This window comes from Magnolia sinica, chromosome 10, assembly GCF_029962835.1.
Source record: "Magnolia sinica isolate HGM2019 chromosome 10, MsV1, whole genome shotgun sequence".
Taxonomy (NCBI): Eukaryota; Viridiplantae; Streptophyta; class Magnoliopsida; order Magnoliales; family Magnoliaceae; genus Magnolia; species Magnolia sinica.
In genome coordinates this window covers 13268359-13289586 of record NC_080582.1, presented here as the reverse complement: position 1 = coordinate 13289586, position 21228 = coordinate 13268359, and the positions used below count along the sequence as shown (strand labels likewise).

The window sequence follows — 21228 nt, the reverse complement described above, 5'->3', positions numbered from 1 at the left end:
ACTCATTAGGCTGTTCATTGTGGTTTATTTCGATGATATTTTGATATACAGTCAGGATGAGGCAAGCCATATGGAACATCTCAAGAATGTCCTTCAAGTGCTCATTGAAAATAAACTATATCTTAATTTTAAAAAGTGCATCTTCTTGACTGATAGCTTATTATTTTTAGACTTGGTCTTGACATTCATCGGCATTCGAGTGGATGAGGAAAGGTGAAAGCCATCAAGGAATGTCTAATCCCAACAAACATCTATGAGATACGAAGTTTTCATGGATTGACGACATTCTATCATCAATTCATGAAGAACTTTAGCACCATTGTATATCCAATTATAGATTGCATGAAGAAGGGACAATTTCAATGGATCGACGAAGCCGACAGGAACTTTGCTGAAATTAAACACAGGTTGTCCACAACCTCGATTTTGGTACTTCCCAACTTTGACAAACTATTCGAAGTTGAATGTGATGCTTCATATGTCGAGATTGGGGGAGTCTTGTCTCAAGAAAGTCGGTCGGTAGCCTTCTACAGTGAAAAGCTTAACGATGCACACACGAAGTGATCAATATATGAGATCGAATTATACGCAGTGGTACAGACACTGTGACATTGGCTACGTAACTTGATTCAAAGGGAGTTCATCCTTTATAAAGATTACCAAGCTCTCAAATTCATTAATAGCTAAGCTAACGTAAATTGTGTGCATTATAGGTGTATTTCGTTTTTGTAGGAATTCACATTTGTGCTGAAACATAAGTCTGAGCAGCAGAATAAAGCGGCTGGTGCACTGAGTCACCGTGCAACTTTGTTAGTAACTATGAGCAGTGAGATTGTCGGGTTCGACCGCCTCAAGGACATATATGTCAACGTCGACGACTTCAAGGACGCATGGATGAGATGCTAAGAAGGTCACCCCAATGACCTACATATGCAAGACAGGTTCATTTTCAAAGAGAATCGAATGTGCATCCCCAAAAGCTCATTGAGGGAACATATCATCCATGAGCTACATGGAGGTGGCTTTAATGGACACCTTGGACGGGACAAGATGCAAGCTCTTGTCAAAGAATAGTATTACTATCCAAAGTTAGTACGCGATGTGGGTAAGGTGGTGTAGCGCTTTCATGTTTGTCAGGTCTCCAAGGGGTAATCTCATAATACGGGCCTTTACACACAGTTACCTATACCTGACAGCCCTTGGGAGGACATATTTATGGACTTCGTGTTGGGTCTCCTACGAACACAACATGGCATGGATTCGATGATCGTGGTGGTAGATCGTTTCTCAAAAGTGGCACACTTCATCCCATGAAAAAAGACCCTTGATGTGATGCACGTGGTGAATTTATACGTAAGAGAGGTCGTGCGGCTACACGGGGTCCCCAAGACTATAATTTCTGACTGCGATATGAAGTTCATTAACCACTTCTAGCGGACTTTGTGGAACCAGTTCAGTACACGACTTCAGTTTAATAGTGCTTACCACCCACAGACCGATGGGTAAACTGAAGTTGTGAATGACACATTGAGAGACCTCCTTTGATATATTTCAGGAGAAAAGCCGAAGCAATGAGATTTAGTCCTTTAATATATTTCAGGAGAAAAGCTGAATCAGTGGGATTTAGCCTTGTCTCAAGCGAAGTTTGCATTTAACAACATGGTGAACCGCTCGACAGGGAAGTCCTCCCTTCTAGGTTATTTACGGCCGAGTGCCTCGCTATACACTTGACTTGGTCCCTTTACCCAAGCTTTCGGGCATGAACGTTGCAGCAGAACATATAACAGACAGGATCATGGACATTCATACGGAGGTGTAAGACAAATTACGTGCCTCAAATGACAAATATAAAGAGCAAGCCAACAAGCATCGATGAAAAATGGATGGGCGGCATTTTTCAGAATTTCTCTAGTTGGTTGCTAGACTTATTGGTTTCATGTTCGATGTCATTGAACCTGGTTTCGATGTCATCGAAACTTAAGTTCGATGCCATCGAGACCCATCGAAGTGCAATCGAGAATTTGTTTTGTCTCTATATTGTTTTGGTGTTAGTTTGATGTCATCAAAGTGGGGTTCGATGCCATCGAAGGTCTTTCCAACGTATCGTAGATTTTGCGCGGTTCTATGTATTTGCAGAATTTATTTTCAATTTAGTTTGGGATTCTTCCCATTGCTATAAATATGGGTCAAAATCAGAAGTAGGGTAATTCCAGAGCTTTTCCAATTTGTGTCTAAGCATTTCAAGGGTGTAGCTTGGGTTGATTCGAGGTTGTTGAGATCAGGTATTCTCTAACTCTTGTAATTTTCTACTTTCATAGTGATATCTGTTGATTTGTGCTATTATTTTTTCCTGTAAGAGTTTTTCCACGTTAAAATCGTTGTGCTTGCATTGTGCTTGATTGGTGCAATTAGATTCCTTCACTTGATTCCTCTCTGTGTGCTTTCGCAGTCCCCCAACAATTGGTATCAGAGATATCGTTAGGGCACAGGCTTGAATCCGAAAGTGAATATCAATGGCCGTCAATCTTAAGTTCGATGTTGAGAATCCAGAAAAAATAATTTTGAATTATAGAAGATCAAGATGATTGGTCTATTAGTTCAGCAAAGACTAGATTGGATTCTTGAGAAACAACCTAAGCCTATGGATGATGATGAATGGAACAAATTGGATAAGAAAGAGAAAACCTTCATTCAATTGTACCTAACTGATGAGGTTCTTTACAATGTCATGAGAGAGAAAACTGTAACGAGTCTATGGGTGAAATTAGATGATATCTATGCAAAAAAATCCCATAAAAATCTTCTACACATGAAGTTGTAGTTATTCGATCTTAAGATGGCAGAGGGAGGAGATGTCGAGGTCCACATTAACAACTTTAATAAGATGATTTAAAAATTATTGGATGTGGAGGAAACAATTAGGGATAAAGATCAAGCATGTATTTTGTTGAATTCTCTCCCGGCTTCATATGAGTCTTTCAAAGATACCATGTGCGCTGGTAAAATGTCTCTAAGCATTAATATCGTTATCTCAGCCCTTCAGGGAAAGGCAATGAGAAAGAAAAATGGTAACATGGGGCCCTCTACTGACGCATTGTTTACTTAGGGGTGGAATTCTAAGCGAGACACTGGATCTTCTCGATCGATATCCAAATCCAAGGGCAAGGGCAAATGTAAATTGAAGTGATGGAACTGTGGGATGAAAGGGGACATGAAAAAGGATCATACAAATTTAAAAGCTAAGAAAGAGAACTCAGAGACTTCTTCCAAGGAGGCCAACACTGCCACATTTGATGAAGGCACGAGCGGAAGTAATGTGTTGTTTGTGTCTATGATCAGACACTTATACAATGATCGTAGGGATGAATGGATTCTAAATACATCACATAACTCCTCATTGGGGTTAGTTCACCGGTTGTAGGGAATATGATGGTAACCAAGTATTTATGGGTGATGATAATGATTGTAATGTTATTGGTGTTGGTACTATCCACATCAAGATGTTTGATGAGGACTGAAGTGAGACACGTTCATGATATGAAGAAGAGTTTGATATCTCTTGGTGCACTCGAAGCGATTGGCTGTACATTCGCCAGTTTCAATGGTGTCTGTAAGGTTTCAAAGGGGACACTCGTAGTTATAAAGGCACAGAGGCATGAAAATCTTTATAGGTTGATTGGGAGGACATCAATGGATGGAGCTGCGGCGGCTGTAGAGGATTCCACGTCTGCACGTATGTGTCATGCACATCTGGGCTACATGAGTGAGCGGGGTATAAATGTAGTTTCTGATCGTTGTTCAATTCCAAGTGTTAAAAGCTTTCATTTAAATATATGCGAGCATTGTATATATGATAAACAATCTAGTTTATCTTTTAAATTTGAAAAACATGTATGTAAGGGTGTGCTTGATTATATACATTCTGATGTATGGGGGTCGTTGCCCGTAATTTTCGCTGGAGGGTTGTCATGGTTTGTCACATTCATTGACGACTACTCTAAGAAAGTATGAGTTTATTTCATGAAAAATAAATCCGATATTTTCACCAATTTCAAACAATGGAAAGCAATGATGGAAAAATAGTCAGGGCGAAATATGAAAGTACTAAGAACTAATAATGGTGGTGAATTTACTTTAAATAAATTTAATCAATTCTCCAAGGATAAATGGATCATAAGGCACAACACAGTGCGTCACATGCCCAAACGAAACAGTGTGACTAAGCGGATGAATCGAACTCTCTTGGAGAGAGCCCGATGCATGATTAGTGATGCTGGGTTGGGCAAGGACCTATGAACTGAGGTCGTTAACACAACTTACTATTTGGTGAATCGGTCCCCTTTTACGGCAATTGATTGTAAAATTTCAGAGAAAGTGTGTAGTCAAAAGGTAGACTACTCAGGATTACGTGTGTTTGGTTGTGAGGCTTATTCTCATGTACTGTCAGTTGAGAGAGATAAACTAGACCAAATAACCAAAAAGTGCATCTTTGTTGGCTATGGTGGTGGTGTGAAAGGATATATGTTATATGACTGGGTCACACGGAAGATTATCATAAGCAGGGATGTCAAATTCGATGAAAGGTCCTCATTCCACAATAATGAGCAAGATGAACAAAAGGAACCATAAAAGTTAGTTGTAGACGTTAAGGTTAACACAAGTGATCTCAGGCTGAGATAGATTTGCAAAAAGAGGTACAAAAAGAAGTGGAGTAGCCACCTAGAAGGAATCCGTCGTGCGATCGCAGGTTATCAGCGAGATACAGGGACGACTCAAATATCGAATATGCCCTTGTTACAGATGAGGGGCACCCATCTACTCTTTAGGAGGCTCTTGAAGAGTTTGATGAAGGAAAGTGGAAAGGAGCGATAGATGACGAGATAGATTCCTTGTACAAGAACGACACATGGGAGTTGGTGGAGCTTCTAGTGGGCCGAAAAGCAATCGAGTATAAATGGATCTTCAAGAAGAAACATGAAAGATACAAAGTAAGGTTGGTAGCAAAGGGTTACTTTTAGAAAGAAGAAATTGACTTCATAGAGATATTCGTGCTGGTTGTAAAGAAAGTATCTATCAAATTCATGTTAGCCCTGGTTGCTCAATACAATCTTGAGATGGAACAAATGGACGTGAAGATTGTATTCCTGTATAGGGAATTGGAAGAGCAGATCTACATGAAACAACCAGAGGGCTACGAAGTACAAGGTGCAGAGAACAAGGTTTGTAGGTTAAAGAGGTCGTTGTACAGCTTAAAACAGTCACTTAGGCAGAGGTATAAAAGGTTTGATTCTTTTATGGTGAGTAAGAAATTTACAAAGAGTACTGAATATGATCATTGTGTCTATTTCAAGACATTGAGTGATGACCAGTTGATCATCCTAGTATTGTATGTTGATGACATGTTGATCTCCAGTCATAGCATGTCTGAAATCAATCTACTAAAGACTCAATTATCATGAACATTTGGGATGAAAGATCTGGAGGATATAAAGAAGGTTCTCGACATTGATATACATAGAGACAGGAAGATGAGCAGGCTTTCATTATAACATATAGAGTACCTTGAGAAGGTATTGATCAAGTATGTGATGGACAAGGCAAAGCCGGTCAGCGTTCCCCACGCGGCTCACTTCAAACTGTCTTCAGAACAATGTCCTGAAACTAATGAAGAAAAGCAGGATATGCCTCTTATGTCATATTTAAATACAGTTGCCAGTTTGGTGTATGTCATGGTCTATACTAGATCGGATATTTCATAGGTAGTTGGTGTTGTGAGAAGGTATATGTCTAACACCAAAAAGTAACACTGGAAAGCGATGAAATGGCTACTTTGATACATTCAATGTACAAAAGACTATATCTTAACTTTTGAGAAAACATGGGCCAAGTTAGTTGAGTACGTGGATTCGGATTACACAGGTAGTGTGGATTTTAAAAAGTCGACTTAAGGTTACTTGTTTGTGCTAGTAGGTGGAGCGATCAGTTGGATGTCGAAGCTTCAGCCTGTGGTGGCTATTTCCACAATTGAAACAGAGTACATGGCAGTAATAGAGGCATTCAAGGAAGGTGTTTGGTTGAGAGGCATGATAAATCAGTCGGGGCTTCAGCAGGAGGCTGTGCCAGTTAATTATGACAGTGAGAGCGCTATCAATTTAGCTAAAAACTCGATTTATCACTCACGTATCTGACAGGTACTTGAGGAAGGAGGCATGACTTTAGATAACATTCACACCAGCATGAATCTGGCCGACATGCTCACTAAGGTGGTTCATGTAGAGAAGTTCAAGTTTTGTACAACTTTTCTAGTCTTGGTATAAGTATAAAAGGAGGACAGATTGTGCACGAGAAGCAATGATGAAACTATGATGCAAGGTAAAAACGAGGAAAGAGGTTGATAAGCTATATGATTGAAGATTCAAGACATGGTGAAAATTCTTATTTTTTATGTCTTAAATCAATTCAGAAATAAGGTCCGTCGATGCCATCGAACAGCCGCTTGATCCCATCGAGATTTTCTGGAATTTCTCCAGTTGGTTGCTAGACTTATTGGCTTCCTATTCGATGCCATTGAACTTAGTTTTGATGTCATTGAAACTTAAGTTCGATGCAATCGAGACCCATCGAAGTGCAATCAAGAATTTCTAAATTTTCATGTTTTGTCTATCAATTGTTTTGGTGTTAGTTTGATGTCATAGAAGTGGGGTTCAATGCCATCAAAGGTCTTTCAATGACATCAAGACCCATTAAAGGTGTCATTGAACGTATCACAGATTTTGCATGGTCCTGCATATCTGCGGAACTTGTTTTCAATTTTGTTTGGAATTCTTCCCATTGCTATAAATATGTGTTGAAATTGGAACTAGGGTAATTCCAAAGCTTTTTCAATTCCTGTATAAGGGTTTCAAGGGTGTAGCTTGGGTTGATTCGAGGTTGTTTGGATATATAGGGTATCCTCTAACTCTTGTAATTATCTGTTGTCATAGTGATATTTGTCGCTTTGTGCCGTGGTTTTTTCCTTTGAGGGTTTTTCCACATAGTGATCGAATTATCTCTGATATTGCTGAAATATCTTCGATATTATCTTTATCTCTAGCTTAGCGATACTGATAACACTGGTAGCTATATTAATAACGCTGGTAGTATAAAAAAAATTCCAGGTATTAGCAATGTATTGCTAAGTATCACTAATGTATCAATTTTGCTAATGTATTCACCACTATTTTCTATCATGTAAATTTTAGATGTTGCTTGTATTGCAAATGCATCAATATCACTAATGTATCGCCAATATTTTTGACTATGTAAATTCAAAGTAATGTTTGTATCACAAGTGTATCAACGATATTTCAATATTATCACTAACGTATTGATATAATCAAATTTTTTTTTTATTAGAAAAAACTTATTATTATTATTATTTTTTCAAGGGCACATGGTTATATGTAGTGTTCAACTTATCATTGATAATATTGATAATATCTCAATATTATTAATATCACAGCATGCGCGATATTGAGACCGGCCGCAATCTTTCGCTTTCTTTCCTATCGTTGATGATTTCTCGTTGAAATATCATGTGTTGTTGATATTTTGCAATATCGATGGATATTTGAATGGAAGGTTGGATGGTGAAATAGGTTGAATAGGATGCTTGGACTGATTTCTTACAATATACAACTATGTATATTTTCACATCTCCTAAAGTTTCGCTGAAAATTCTACCATTTTCCCCATGTTTCCCTGCATTTCCAGTAATCAGTGATATCGATATTGTTTTCATATCCCTGGCCAACAAAACTTGTAGCGATACTAATACTTCGAACACTAGTGTTTCCACATTAAAATTGTTGTGTTTGCATTGTGCTTGATTGATGTGATTGGATTACTTCACTTGATTCCTCTTTGTGTGCTTTTGCAGTCCCCTAACACCGTTTTCATTAATAAAAATTATGGAGTTTGCATAAAACTCCAATATTTCCATCCACCCATCTCTTATTTGGACAGGTGTGGTAGGATGCAATCCTTAAGTTATTGTCAAAGAAGTACCTTATGTTAGTTTTCCTTTGCTATTATTATATTGTTTTCCCCTAAAATCACCAAAAAATAATAATAATAATAATAATAATAAATAAATAAATAAATCCTAAAATAATAAAAATACCCACCAATTATTAATGTTGCATTAAAAAAAAAAAAATTTAAAAAAGCTGGATGTAATTATCGATTATGTAAAATAAAAAATAAAAAAAAGTCTTTAAAAGAGAAGTCCTAGCATTTTTCTCGTAAGGAGATTACATGGGGATGTGGCTACCGGTTGCTGCTGTATGGGCCCATCGTGATGTATCTGTTTTATCAATGCCATTTATCCATTTTGAGATCATTTTCGAGAGCCCTAAAATGAGACCGGTCCAAATGTCCAGTGGACTAGACAATAAGAAACAATGGTGATTGAACGCCCCCCATTAAAAACTTATCAAGGTCCATTGTAATGTTTATTTTCCATCCAACCTGTTGATTAGGTCACACGGACCTGGATGAAGCAAAAACATAGGTACATCTTGATACAAAACTTTTGTGGCCTCCAAAGAAGTTTTTAATGGTTGGTGTTGAATCACCACTATTTCTTATGGTGTGGAGCACTTGAGATTTTGATCTGCTTCATTTTCAGCTCATACCATAATATGTCATAAGATGATCGGACAAAATGGATGGTCAGCGTGGATAAAACACATACATCATGGAGGGGCCTACATAGCTCAGTATGCAAACTGCATTCAAGTTAAATTCAAATTAAAGGCTATACCTGCTTTCCACGCTGATTGGGTACAGGTGGAGGCCAGGCTAGAGATGGACGGTCCTGTCACAGGCTGTGGACGGTCAACCTTATTTTATATGTTTTATCATGCCATCCATCTATTTCAACATTTTATGTCAATATCCCAAAGTAGAGATAGATTAAAGGCTCGAGTCTATCACAACACCGGAAGTAGTGGTGATTGTACTTCTACCATTGAAAACTTGGTGAGGCCTGAGCTAGGTTTGGAGCATGAGTCCCAAAATGAAGTAGATTCAAATCTCAGGTGGACCACACAGCAATAAATAGTGGTGATTGAATGTCCACCAGTAAAAACTTATCATGGGCTACAAAAGTTTTAGATAAGATATTTACATAAACATTATGTGGACATTTTGGTGTTGTAGATGTTTTTAATAGTGGGGTTCAATCAGCACTATTTCGTATGTACAACACAATATATAAGAAAATGGTGATTCAACCCACAACCATTAAGTGAATAAAAGTTTTGGATGAATCTATATCTATGTTTTCCATTCATCTTGGTATGTGTGATCCAATCAATAGGTTGGATGGAAGATAAACATTACAGTGCGCTCTAGTAAGTTTTTAATGGTGGGCATTCAATTACCACTGTTTCTTATAATGTGGTCCACTTGAGATTTGGATCTGCCTCATTTTTGGGCTCATGTCCTAAAATGATCTTGAAAAATGGATGAATGACATCGATAAAACACATACATCATGGTGGACCCACATAGCTCGACCCTTTTTTAGGCATTTTTAAATAATTACAGATAATTACATTTAGCTATATAAAGGAAACGGATTGTGTCATGCTTAGCAAAATAGGTCCAGGTAAAGCTCCATGGGAACCACCGTGATAGATGAGTTTTGTCCACGTTGTTTATCCATTTTATTTATTTTTTCGTATCTAAGGTATGAGTCCAAAAAATGAGGCAGCTCCCAGGATCAAGTGGTTCATTAGATGGGGATTGAACACCCACCGTTCAAAACTTGGTGGCCACAAAAGTAATTGATCTAACTCGCATTTGTTTTCTCCCTTCATCCAAGTTTGTGTGACCTTATAAATACGTTGGATGAAAGTAAACGTGACGATGGGCCTTATGAAGGTTTCAACAGTCAACATCATATCACTGCTGCATCCTATGGTGTGGTCCACCTGATCCTTGTATTTGCCTCACTTTTTGGCTTATATTATAAAATGATTTGAGAAATTGGTTGAACAGTATAGATTGAGCCCTTTTTAATTTCCTTACCCAACATTGTGGGCATTTTTGTCATTTAAAACAAAATTATAATGGAAGCTAAGAAAATCAAACAGAAGCTACCCTTTTACATTAACTTGATTAATGAGGTATTTTGATGAGAACATAATTTACAAAGATACTGGGATGTAAATATTGTATTAATGAGGTACTACTTTATAAAAATTCCTTTATTTTATTAATATTTAGAAGTGATTGGAGATTTACAGAGATATAGGAATTTTATCAGGTACTCTTATTAATAAATAAGAAAGTATCACAATCTAATAGAAAGTATCACAGACTTCATTTTTACCAATAGTAAGTTTTCACCCCAGCTTATTCGGACCAGGAATTTACCCAAATCCAACCTATACACTGGTAGATTGGGCCCGGGTTTGAAACTCAGACCACTTATCAAAGGGAACTGATCACCTATACGAGCCTGCACCACACGCAATCGTACAGTGCGTTTTCTGCCATCCAAATGGGGAAAAAAGAATATTTAATACATCCAATGGCTAAAAATGTCCTATGCCACAAGGAGTGGTGCTGGTGCCTGCAGGTAATCAGTTCTGATAATTAGTCGGGTCAGCTCAGGAACTCAACTCATCTCACTTGCACACCAACCATGATGGAAAATATCTTACTATGAGAAAAGGCAGAAATTTCAATAGATTTACCTACCTGAAGTTTGGCTCCTCCGTGTCTATCCAGTAGCAACTCAAAATAAAATTAACAACGCATTAAATGCTGCAGTAAGCCTGAAAGCGCCTGAAAGCTTCATACTACATGCCTGTATAAGCTGATCAAAGGTAGACGTGAAGACATGTGTGATGGAGAATTGGATGCTTGCTTGCATGAAACGGATAGGAAAAGAGAAAGGCATATGCTTCCTTCCATTGGAGAGAGAGGGATTTACTGTGGAAGAGGAATCTCTTTCACAATAAAAAGCAATTTTGGTACTCTTCACCGTAGAAGAGTCTAGAGTTTGCGTCTTCCAAGGGAGTTCCTTTTAATTTGGTATTAGTTTTGTTAATGCTAAAATTTGGACCACCTCCCACCGTGCACCTCGTACTCGGAGTGAACTTGAGTCCCGCACAAAAGGAAGACAAAGGAGACCCTTGCTAGAGCAAGGGACCTTCCGATGCCAAAGCCAGGCATAAAAACATGTCTGTTTAAAGCCACCACTAGAGACTCATCTCTTCCTTCTAAATGTCCTCTCTCTCTCTCTCTCTCTCTCTCTCTCTCTCTCTCTCTCTCTCTCTCTCTCTATATATATATATATATATCTTCGGGTCGTAATGAACATGCCCGATAATCTCGGCACGGTTTTCACTATTACGCGAGAGCTACGCGCGCGCGGTCGTTGGTCGTTACCTGGAGATCATGCCCCGGATGATGCTCCAGATATGCATTACAGGAGTTAATCCCTCAGCGCAGTCTTTGGCCACGTTCTTATCCGAACTAAGCTTTACTCACAGTCCTCTGAGCTTATGAGTGACCTGATCCTGGTCGGAGTATACACGTCAGATGTGTGATGGCTTCTTTCGAGTTTCGGGTCGGTGTCAAAGTTCTACAAGATACCTTAGAATCGGGTTGGGTCGGACACTGTTGATTTAAGGCCTTGCTTGTTGATTTCTCTAAGTCAACCTCGATGCAGCTCGGTTCAAATTTACTCATAACAGAAACCCCCTACTTTCTAGGTCTGAGCTCGGACGTAATTACCTTGGAAAAATGAACCGCCACTCCCCTCACGATGACTAAACGTTAAGGCCAAGGTGAATGATCACAATGATGACTCTTCATGATCCGGGCTCGGTATGGCGGCAGCCATTTCTTTTGTATGAGCCACTAGGCGTAGAACACGTGGCTGCAGGCGAGGAACTGAATCAGCTGAGTGAATCGAACGACCCCACATGGACTCCGAGAGGTTAAGAGCAATTGGCGCATTGAATGTTGACTGCGCACGGCTCGGCGGATATTAGATCAGACGTATTACATGTCGCCACGTCTACGATCAGGCTTGGAACCGAGCCGCTTCAGCTTCAGAGACAGTTGTCCGTCATGATTGTGGACGGTTGGTGTTGGCTATAAAAACCCCTCGACTCTCTCATTCGAACTCTCCTGCATTCGAATTCTCAAGCTTTTTCATTTTTCTTCTTGAGAGTGCTTGCTGCGAGAAGCTACTGGAAAGAGGTTCTACACACCGAAGAGAAGCTTTTTTGGAGAGATATTTGCCCGAAGAAGAGGAATTTTGCCCGGAGAAGAAGAATTTTGCCCGGAGAAGAGCTTGTTGTGAGATCTTCCATCTTCATCCCCACTATGGAACAATTGGGTTGGACTAGTCGGTATTGGGATGAGCCTGGCCCAAGTTTCAGCCTTATATCCATGGGTTGGGCTCAGGTCATTAGCTTATGCTTCTTCTTTTCCTTTTTTTTTTTTAAAAAAAAAAAAAATTTATTATAGGGACACTAGTCACACTACCATCTACAATTTCATTGATATAATAAAAAATTACATCTACATTAGGGGACCATAAATGAAACCTGAAAAACCCAACATATTCATATAAAATAGCAAGGCCACATAACAAAAATCATCTAACATGAAAGACCAGTGGACCCAGTCTACCAGGAAAATCAAAGGAAAAAACGAAAAATTGAGTCCTCCTTACTGCTGCAAACATGATTTGCCAAACAAATATGGTACTTGTTTACCTTTCTTAAATACATGCAAAAGCGCCAGTAAAAGCCCCAAAAAGCGCTGCAAATAGATTTTACGGCGCTATACAGGCGCCGATAAATGGGTATGTCGCTAAAAGTTATGTCGGCGCTAGATACTTTCTTGCAGCGCTTGTCTGAGCGCCGATAAAGTAGCTTTTTCGCGACGCGAATAAACGCCGACAAAAGTCAATCCGAGCGCCGTTAAACGTGCTTTCTGAACACTTTTTCTCCCGGGAAAGCGCCGTAAGATTTCTACAGAAACGCCGCTAAATGCCTTTGTACGGAAAAGAGGCCCTAGCATGCCAGTAATTTTTATTATTATATAAAATTCAATCGAAACCTATATTTTTTAAATATTTGAAACATAAAAATGATGCAAATGATGCAATACAAATAAAACTGAATGTTAAACAAAATTTATAGTACTACATAATAAAAAATATATATAATATTTATTACAATAAATTGAAAATGGTCTTGAATTTAAATAAATAAATTTAACAAAAAAAAAAAAAAACAAATCCTCTGTATGGTCTACTCCTAGCACGAGGGGCGTCAAAAGGCTGAAGTGCTTGTAGGCCTAAATTTAGGCACAATTGATTAAAATCCTGCACACAAGGAAAAAAAGAAAAGTTAAAAAGTAGCATTCAACAAATTGATGCATGGGAAACAATCAATCCTTTGATCCCGACCTTAAAAAATCAAAAACTATCAAGGCAACAAATGTTGTAACTTGAATTCCATTACAAGCAAAACAAAAAAGAAGGTAAAATAGAAAGCCAACATGCTAACAAACAAACGAATGTCGCAGCACATCTATGCTTTACACAATCAATTGAAAGATAAATCAACTTATAAATAAAGATGAACATACTAATATTTTACAAAGTTGAGAGCTTACTTTCTTATGAAGAGCCCAGACATTTATATAGCCTTTAGTGATCTGTTCTTGCAGCTCTACAAATTCCCAGGTATCATCGGCCGAATACTCCCCTGACAGTAAACATGACAGATTCATGTATCTTACTTTAGATGCGAGTTGATGATAGAAATGCAGACAAGGAAGTTTCAAGCTAGCACATATGCCTGTGGCAGTTTTGGACACAAGCATGGGGGAGATGGGTTTGTGGTGTGATGGAAACAGAAATACTAATTTTATCATTTGTGGATGGATGTGAGAAGGCGATCTCACCATCCAGTAGTATTTCATGAAGAGATTATTTTATTTGGTAAGTTAGGGTTTTTCCCTTCTCTCTTTCACTTGGTAGTACTGACATGCTCTACTAAAATGGCAAGGATTAAGGTTACAGGCTTCTAAAAACGGCACAACCATAGGATGCTCAGATTGAACAAAAGGACAATGGCCTTCAATTGGAAACACAGAGTTCAGGTTGGGCCAATTGGGTTCAAGTTGACCCAACTGAAGTTGTACACTTATGGTGCACACTTCATGGAACTGTATGAAAACACCCATTGTACAAGCATTTCTCTATAACAATATGACAAAGAAAAACTAGTAGTTTAATGAAAGAAAAGGTCTCACCAAAGAATACAAGCCACTGGTGTCCATAAAAAGCAGAGGGCCCGAAGCAATTCTGTTAGATAAGTCAATGAGACGAATGAACCCATTTATCGGTATAACGCAAAATTCCAAGAAAACATTTTAAAGGGCGCTACCTGATGAATGGCCTAGACAACATACCTATGCCACATTGGCATCTTTGTGTACCACTGAAAAAACACTCAGTCCTATTCATGAGAATATTGTTCAACATTTCTCGCTCTTAAAACTTACCTTAGCAACAGTACCGAGAAAGAAGATGGCATGCCATATAGTCATAGGGGGGAAAGGGATTGGGATTTAGGGTTTACACACACACACACACACACACACACACACACACACACACACACACACACACACACACACACACACAGTGATATGCATGGGCTATTTTAGATAGCGCCGGTGAAAGATGCACCCAAAGTGCCGAGTAAGCACGTGTTTGTTGTAGTGCTAGCTTGATCCAATCACGACTGGGCTAAACTTCTCAATCTGAGTCACTCAACTCAACTAATGCTCCATGTCAACTGACTCTACCAATAAACCATATATGTAAATTCTATTCATGACCATCTACATCAATTTTTATAACATAACCTATTAATACTTATTATAATTACAAACATAAGAAAAAAATTTTGAAATAAAAGTTCTATGAGCTACCAAATAAGGAAAACCAAATCTACATATGACAATTGCAGTCATTGTTAACATATTCATCTAAACAAAGCAGTCAAAACTGAAAACAGATCAACCAGTAATGAAATTGTGTTGTGATGTGGAAAATAAAGACTAGACAGGAGAACCCCCTGAAATATTGTTCTGTTTGTTTCAAGTACTACTTTCAAGGAACAATATATTACTTTGGCTTTGTGAAAGCACTGCATCAAAAACCAATTTCACAGGGTGCCATTGTGCATGTATCCAGGTATCTGGTACAACATCGCGAAGTATATGCTATGTGGCTCCAATGAAGAAGTTCCATGTATCACAGATCAAATTGATATGAGTCAGTGGAAATAAACAAAAGCATCTCTGGATGGGAGAAGTTGACAAATAGAAGAGCATGTCCTGATTAGAAAGACTATTGCAAGATCAATCAACAAGATGGGAGAAGCACCTGCATGACTTGTATGCAGCATTCAACTTTCTAGAAAATCAAAACTGATATACTAAAACAAGGAAATCCATTAATTCTCCTGATAAATCAAAACTGATATACTAAAACAAGGAACCAATTGAAGAAGTCGACAAAATTTCCACAGCTGGTATAGGACTAAATATATCTAAATTCCAATGTGGCATACGCTTGTTATCATACAACTTAGTATCTTTGTAATTGAGGATTGGATTAGTAAGGTCTCTAAATCACCTTTACTCCTTTAAAATAATAATAATAACAACAATGGAAATTTGGGGGAAAACAATCTTATTAGGGATATGCAAGAAAAAAACCCATTCATGTCCACATCAGATTAACAGTCTGGAACATGCAAAATGATCAAAACCAAAATCTATAGAAATTTGGGGGAAAACAGAAACTGAGTAAGGAAAATCATAGAAAACAGAAACCTTATACCTTTCAAACCTAGCATCTTCAGCATCCCCATTGAAAGAAAAGTGACAACTCTTCCCACAGGATACAAGACCAAGGAAAGCCATGCAACTGGCCTGACCTAGTGTCATTGCCCACAATGGGTCAAATGAATTATAAATAATCACTTCCCCTCACTTGTAGAAATTAGACAAAGTACACATTTGTATAAAAGAAATATATCAGTAAAAGAATGAACGTAGACAATTAGGACACGTAGCACCTTGCAATTCTCATAAGTAGCTTTGACAATCTCCTTATTCAGCAATCTTGAATTAACTTTCTCCAAGAACTTCCAAGTACAGCTCATGAAAATTTGGCTCAATGCTTGCTCTGTCAAATATAATGTCCCAGTAAAGTAAAAATCACCTGATGAAACTAAAGGTTATTCATAAGATTTTTCTCACCTTTTCATCACCATATACTGAGCAAACCATGGATAGTACTACTCTTTCAGGACATCAGTAAATTCTTTTGCTTTCCCATCCATATTTGAAGCTGAAATATTATTAATAATAAATAAAATCTTGTCCTGTATCTCTAATGCAAGTTCCTGCATGAAATAAACAACAAACTCAAAACTTTCAAAATACAATTGAGATAATACCTGAATAGTCAAATAACATAGAGTAAGCACAAAACATACAGAGACGTGACTTTTGTCAATGCCACAAAGAACTATTTGCCAACATGCTAACTGTTATAAAAGAATTCAAAGAAGAAGATACAACAGTGAAAATCGCCAAAACTGGCAGTGCAAAAATAAGAACTGTCAATTATAATGGAAAGTGAAATAAGGAAAAAGTCAGCAATGATAGAAGACTATAAATAAGGAAAAAATCACAAACTGATTTGCAAGAAAACAATTACAAAACCAAAATTCTACAGTTTTTGCCATGGCCTAAGGACAAACACAATACAATCAAAGTAATAAAAAAGAGGGATGAAAAGGAAAAACAGAGACAATCATAGATCCAGAAAACTCACCTTGACGCTCAAGCCTTTCTCCCTCCTCCTTTACCCGGGCTTGGGACCGGCGATGAAAGTAGTTGCATTGGCGGAGTTAAAAAAGGGGCTTAAGATCCATTTGGTTTGATAAAAAATTATATTCATAAAGATTGATGTGATGACCAAAAGGAGCTTAAAACTTATAATACTTACATAAATGTAGTTGTTCTCCTTCGCTTGGCTTCCATCATCTAACACTGCCACAAAAAACACGCTAAAAAAGGTCAACGCCATCCTATTAATGTTGTAAAGAAACATGGAAAGAACAAGAGTTGCATTGAGTTATAAAGAAAATTGATAAGAACAAGAGTAAATCATGTTGGCTAACTTGTTGATTTAGTTACCCAACCTGTCATATGCATTGGATCTTAAGTCAATCCAAATTCCAAAATGAGAGTTAAACACTTTCTATCCAAAACCAATCACACATCAGTCCTAAACCCATGCACAAAACATAAAACATTTACAAGAAAGAGAGAGAGAGAGAGAGAGAGAGAGAGAGAGAGAGAGAGATCCTTTCATTTAGCTCAATCCATCTCTCCTTAAACCTACAAAACAAAACAATAAAAAGAAATTAATTAGTACTCGCATTCTTGTACAAGAAATTCTATTGTATATGGAAAATAAAAATAAAAAAAATCTGACCTTACACATAATAGAGGGCCAAACAATACTCGTTCCAATAGCATCCCCAATTGTTTTATATCGTCCATAGGGTCTTATCAAAACCTCCTCCCGTACTATTGCAACATGAATTAATACTTCCCAAAAACCAATTCCAAGTTCGTGCCCCCCTACTTTTGTGAGCGGATCCTTGCTCAAAACAATTCCTTTAGCAATAGTAACCCCGGGTTTGACAATACTTGTAAGAAGAACTCTAGTCACATCCTACAAAATAAAATTCACTATTTGACAAACTGCATTGTATTGAATAAACACTCATCCGTATACCACATATAATTAAGAACACAATAACATCAAAATATAATAAAAGAACTATTCACTTGGTATAAGAAATTACCCTAACACTAGTGCAACGCGTGGTCTTCCCCTTATTTGTCGAGTGTTTCTGCAAATGATAAATCAATATCAATCATTAAATACCAACTAAACTATATATAATCTAGGACATAGTGCATATGTAAATAAAGACATTTATATAATATAATTACCTGAGAGTTCACCCAATGGCTTGATGATGAGGACTGTTGGTTCATGTTAGAACTAGCTGCAGCACCGAATACTGTGGGTGGGTTATTGTTTGCATTATTCATAGTGGCTATCAATTTCATCAGAGTTTCTTTCAAGGAAGAAATTTCAGCATCTCTTGCGGATGAGATTTCAACCATAGTTTCTTTAAGGGATGAGAGTGCAGCTATATTTTCTTTAAGAGAGACTATATCAGCATGTAGTTCCTCATATCTTTCATCTCTCCTCTGATCAATGGAAGTCATCCTTTGTTGGCTGGATGTTGCACCCCACAAATCAGATGGAGATGGTCCTAACCCATAAGTGCGGACACGACCATACTTGTCTTCTCCCATAACTTGAGATAATAGATCATCCCTTACCGTGCTACTCTGTGAGGCCCCGGGTTGCTGAGATATTTCTTCATTGAGTTTTGTCTGCAATAATAATTATCACATGGTAATAGTTAATGTGTAAATACTCTAGCTGCTGCTACACATTTATATGGAGCTTTTCTTGCATGTAAATACATTAACATACCATTACTACTGATGAGGCCTCATCCACAGGCTTTCCATCTTTGCATGTATGAGTCAAGATAAACATATCTGCCCGGCTCAGATCCGACCCATTGGCCCTTTTCCTCTATTATTATGCAAACAAGTTATATAACACAAATATACTAACATGGTTAGTCAGGTTATTAATAAAATTTACCTCTTCCTCACGTATTCGCGCAAAACTCTTCGAGCCTGCCGCGTGGTTAATCAGTTGTTTCTTCCGATTCTCTTTATTTTTTTTAGAACGAGCCTATATGTGACACACAAACAGTAAATTATAAAATATCAACAAAAGATTTTGTATAATTTTATAATTGAATGAGGCATACCTTCCCCTCTTCAGAGTTCCAAAACTGAACGAGAGTCTTCCATTGATCTTCTTGGACCCGCCCATCAAGATCTGTGAGCAGTTCCTCATCAATCTCATGAGAAGAGTAGTAGAGTTTCTTCAGCTTGCCCTTCCATTCCCTCCATTTTTTACCAAGTGACTTCAGCACCCAAGCCTTAGCATTACCGTCAAACTCAAACTTGGACTGCCTCACATGTTAAAAGCGGACAATCACATAATGAACAAAAAAAAAAAAAAAAAAGCATCGTAACCATTACCGTGACAAGCCCCCACATATCATCTTTCTTCGCATTTGGCACCGCCCTCCAATCATTAAATGTAAGGGAAGCATATACCCCATTGCGTGCTATTGTCCCTATGAAATTTGTCAGCTTACTAGCATTGTCACAATCGGGCTGTCCTAGATCGTTGATGGAAATAGAAATCCGTTGACCTTCACACATTTTCCAAACATCAAAGGATCTTGTGGGGCCTCGAGTCTTTGTTTTCTTGGACGTTGAATCTGTTAAATAAAATCACAATGGTACATATAAAACTAATTAACAAAAGCAAATTACACAGTAAAACACATTGTCCACGAGAGAAGAACACAATTTGTTATACCACTAGTAGCCTGAGGCAGCTGAGGTTGGGCAGGACCAATATTAGTTTGGGGCAGCTGAGGCTGGCTGGCGCTATCAGTCATAGGGCCTACAAATTGCCTAACCCTGCGTCTAGTACTCATGTTTAAAACCTATATATGTCTAGCAATATGACAATATGATAATAAAATATTTCTCATTTAAATGGAGATTCATAAAATGAATAACTTAATTTGTGGACAGTTGCATATTGAAATATACAAGTCGTACAAATTATGAATCCCATTATCAATGGAACATATTCCAAAACAGAAACACATGTCTGGACAATGAAAATAAATGAACATGTGAAAATAATAATAATTCAACCATATGAAAAAAGATGTGAATTTCTCTTTCATACTTTAGGACAATCTAGTGTATAAGAAATCAATTATTGTACATAATGTCATTTCCATCACGATCAGAAAACTCAGTATCATCTGTTTGGTCATCTACTATTGTCTGGGTGGGAGGTAAAGGTGTGATAATTGTTGTACCATCGATATCTATCCTTTCCCAACTATCAATGTCATCACTCGAATCCTCCAAACTTTGATCATTGCATGGCGAGCTCCCCAAGTATGCATCAGCATCATCTGTAAACTCCTCCCCATGCATGTCAAACAAGTCCCTAGGTTTCGCCCTCATCACAACATGCCAATCCTTCTCGACAGGGTCTTGTACATAGAACACCTGCTCAGCTTGAGATGCAAACACAAACGGTTCATCAGACAACTGTCGACCAGAATGGCATAACTGTTTCAAATTCACGAGCGTGAACCCCAACCCATCCTTCCTGACACCCCTGCCCTGAGATAGAACATCAACCCAATCACACCTAAATAATACAACTTTCCTATCACCACAATATTCCAATTCAATTATGTTTGTCAAGACACCATAGTAAGTTACATCTCCTGCAACAGAATCGTTGACAGTCGCAAAGCTTGATGTCTTTGCGGTCACCACAACTCCACTATGTTGAGTTTTTCTTTTCTTTTCTCGGTCTTTAGTGTGAAACCTGAAGCCGTTTATGATAAAACCCTTGTATCTTCTTGTTGCACAAGGACCCCGAGCTAGCCATCTAAGGTCTTCTGAGACCTGCTCATTCTCTACCTGGCGCAGCTGTTCAACCTATTTTAAAAATGTTAAAACAGAAGCACATGTCTGGACAATGAAAATAAATGAACATGCACACGTCGATCGACTTATTGCATCAACTACTTACATGATCGTTAAACCATTTATGAAATGTTTCATTGTGAATGCGTTCTATATCCCTTGGTCGTGCGCGAGGATTCTTTTGCTTAACAACATTCATGTGTTCTCTGCATATGAATTGGTTTCAGTAAGACACGTGATAGTAACTTATTTTCCATCATGTATAAAATAAGTGTTATAGTTTTCTTACTCAAGAAATGGGATGAGTGCACCGCTGTTAAATAGAACATATCTATGTGCCTGTGTAAATACAACTTTATCTAGCACATAATCCTCCGGCTTCCCTAATGCACGACCTATTCGTGGGAAAATAACGGATTGTTCTATAACGGT

At 38.0% G+C, this 21228-nt stretch overlaps 2 protein-coding genes and 1 long non-coding RNA gene across 3 annotated transcripts in view; all 3 read right to left on the bottom strand.

Moving 5' to 3' along the window:
- The window catches only part of LOC131258018 (F-box/FBD/LRR-repeat protein At1g13570-like), a 35446-nt gene extending 24627 nt beyond the window's left edge, over nucleotides 1-10819 (bottom strand). Inside the window, exon 1 of the mRNA XM_058259038.1 lies at nucleotides 10750-10819. The gene's annotated coding sequence lies outside the window, so the exon portion shown is untranslated. The remainder of the gene's footprint in view (nucleotides 1-10749) is intronic.
- Nucleotides 10820-13188: 2369 nt separating this feature from the next.
- LOC131257357 (uncharacterized) lies at nucleotides 13189-13792 on the bottom strand. The gene is made up of 2 exons (XR_009177330.1): nucleotides 13690-13792; nucleotides 13189-13396 (listed from the first exon to the last, which is right to left on the bottom strand). It is a non-coding gene; the product is annotated as an uncharacterized LOC131257357 (long non-coding RNA).
- Nucleotides 13793-17315: 3523 nt separating this feature from the next.
- Nucleotides 17316-19494, bottom strand: LOC131217357 (uncharacterized). The gene is made up of 8 exons (XM_058212271.1): nucleotides 19309-19494; nucleotides 19032-19235; nucleotides 18860-18952; nucleotides 18683-18787; nucleotides 18127-18579; nucleotides 17976-18023; nucleotides 17600-17842; nucleotides 17316-17502 (listed from the first exon to the last, which is right to left on the bottom strand). Exons 1-8 carry the CDS (start codon nucleotides 19492-19494, stop codon nucleotides 17497-17499), a joined length of 1338 nt encoding a protein of 445 aa, XP_058068254.1. The 3' UTR covers nucleotides 17316-17496.
- Between the last annotated feature and the right edge of the window lie 1734 nt (nucleotides 19495-21228).

Bases quoted from the DNA above. Each gene is read 5' to 3' on its own strand.
- LOC131217357 (XM_058212271.1), bottom strand. From the start codon at position 19,494: ATGTGTGAAGGTCAACGGATTTCTATTTCCATCAACGATCTAGGACAG. The intron at 18,788-18,859 runs GTAAATTTTATT...GCATAATAATAG, and splicing joins CGCGAATACGTGAGGAAGAG to AGGAAAAGGGCCAATGGGTC. The intron at 17,843-17,975 runs GTAATTTCTTAT...TTTATTTTGTAG, and splicing joins CGCGTTGCACTAGTGTTAGG to GATGTGACTAGAGTTCTTCT.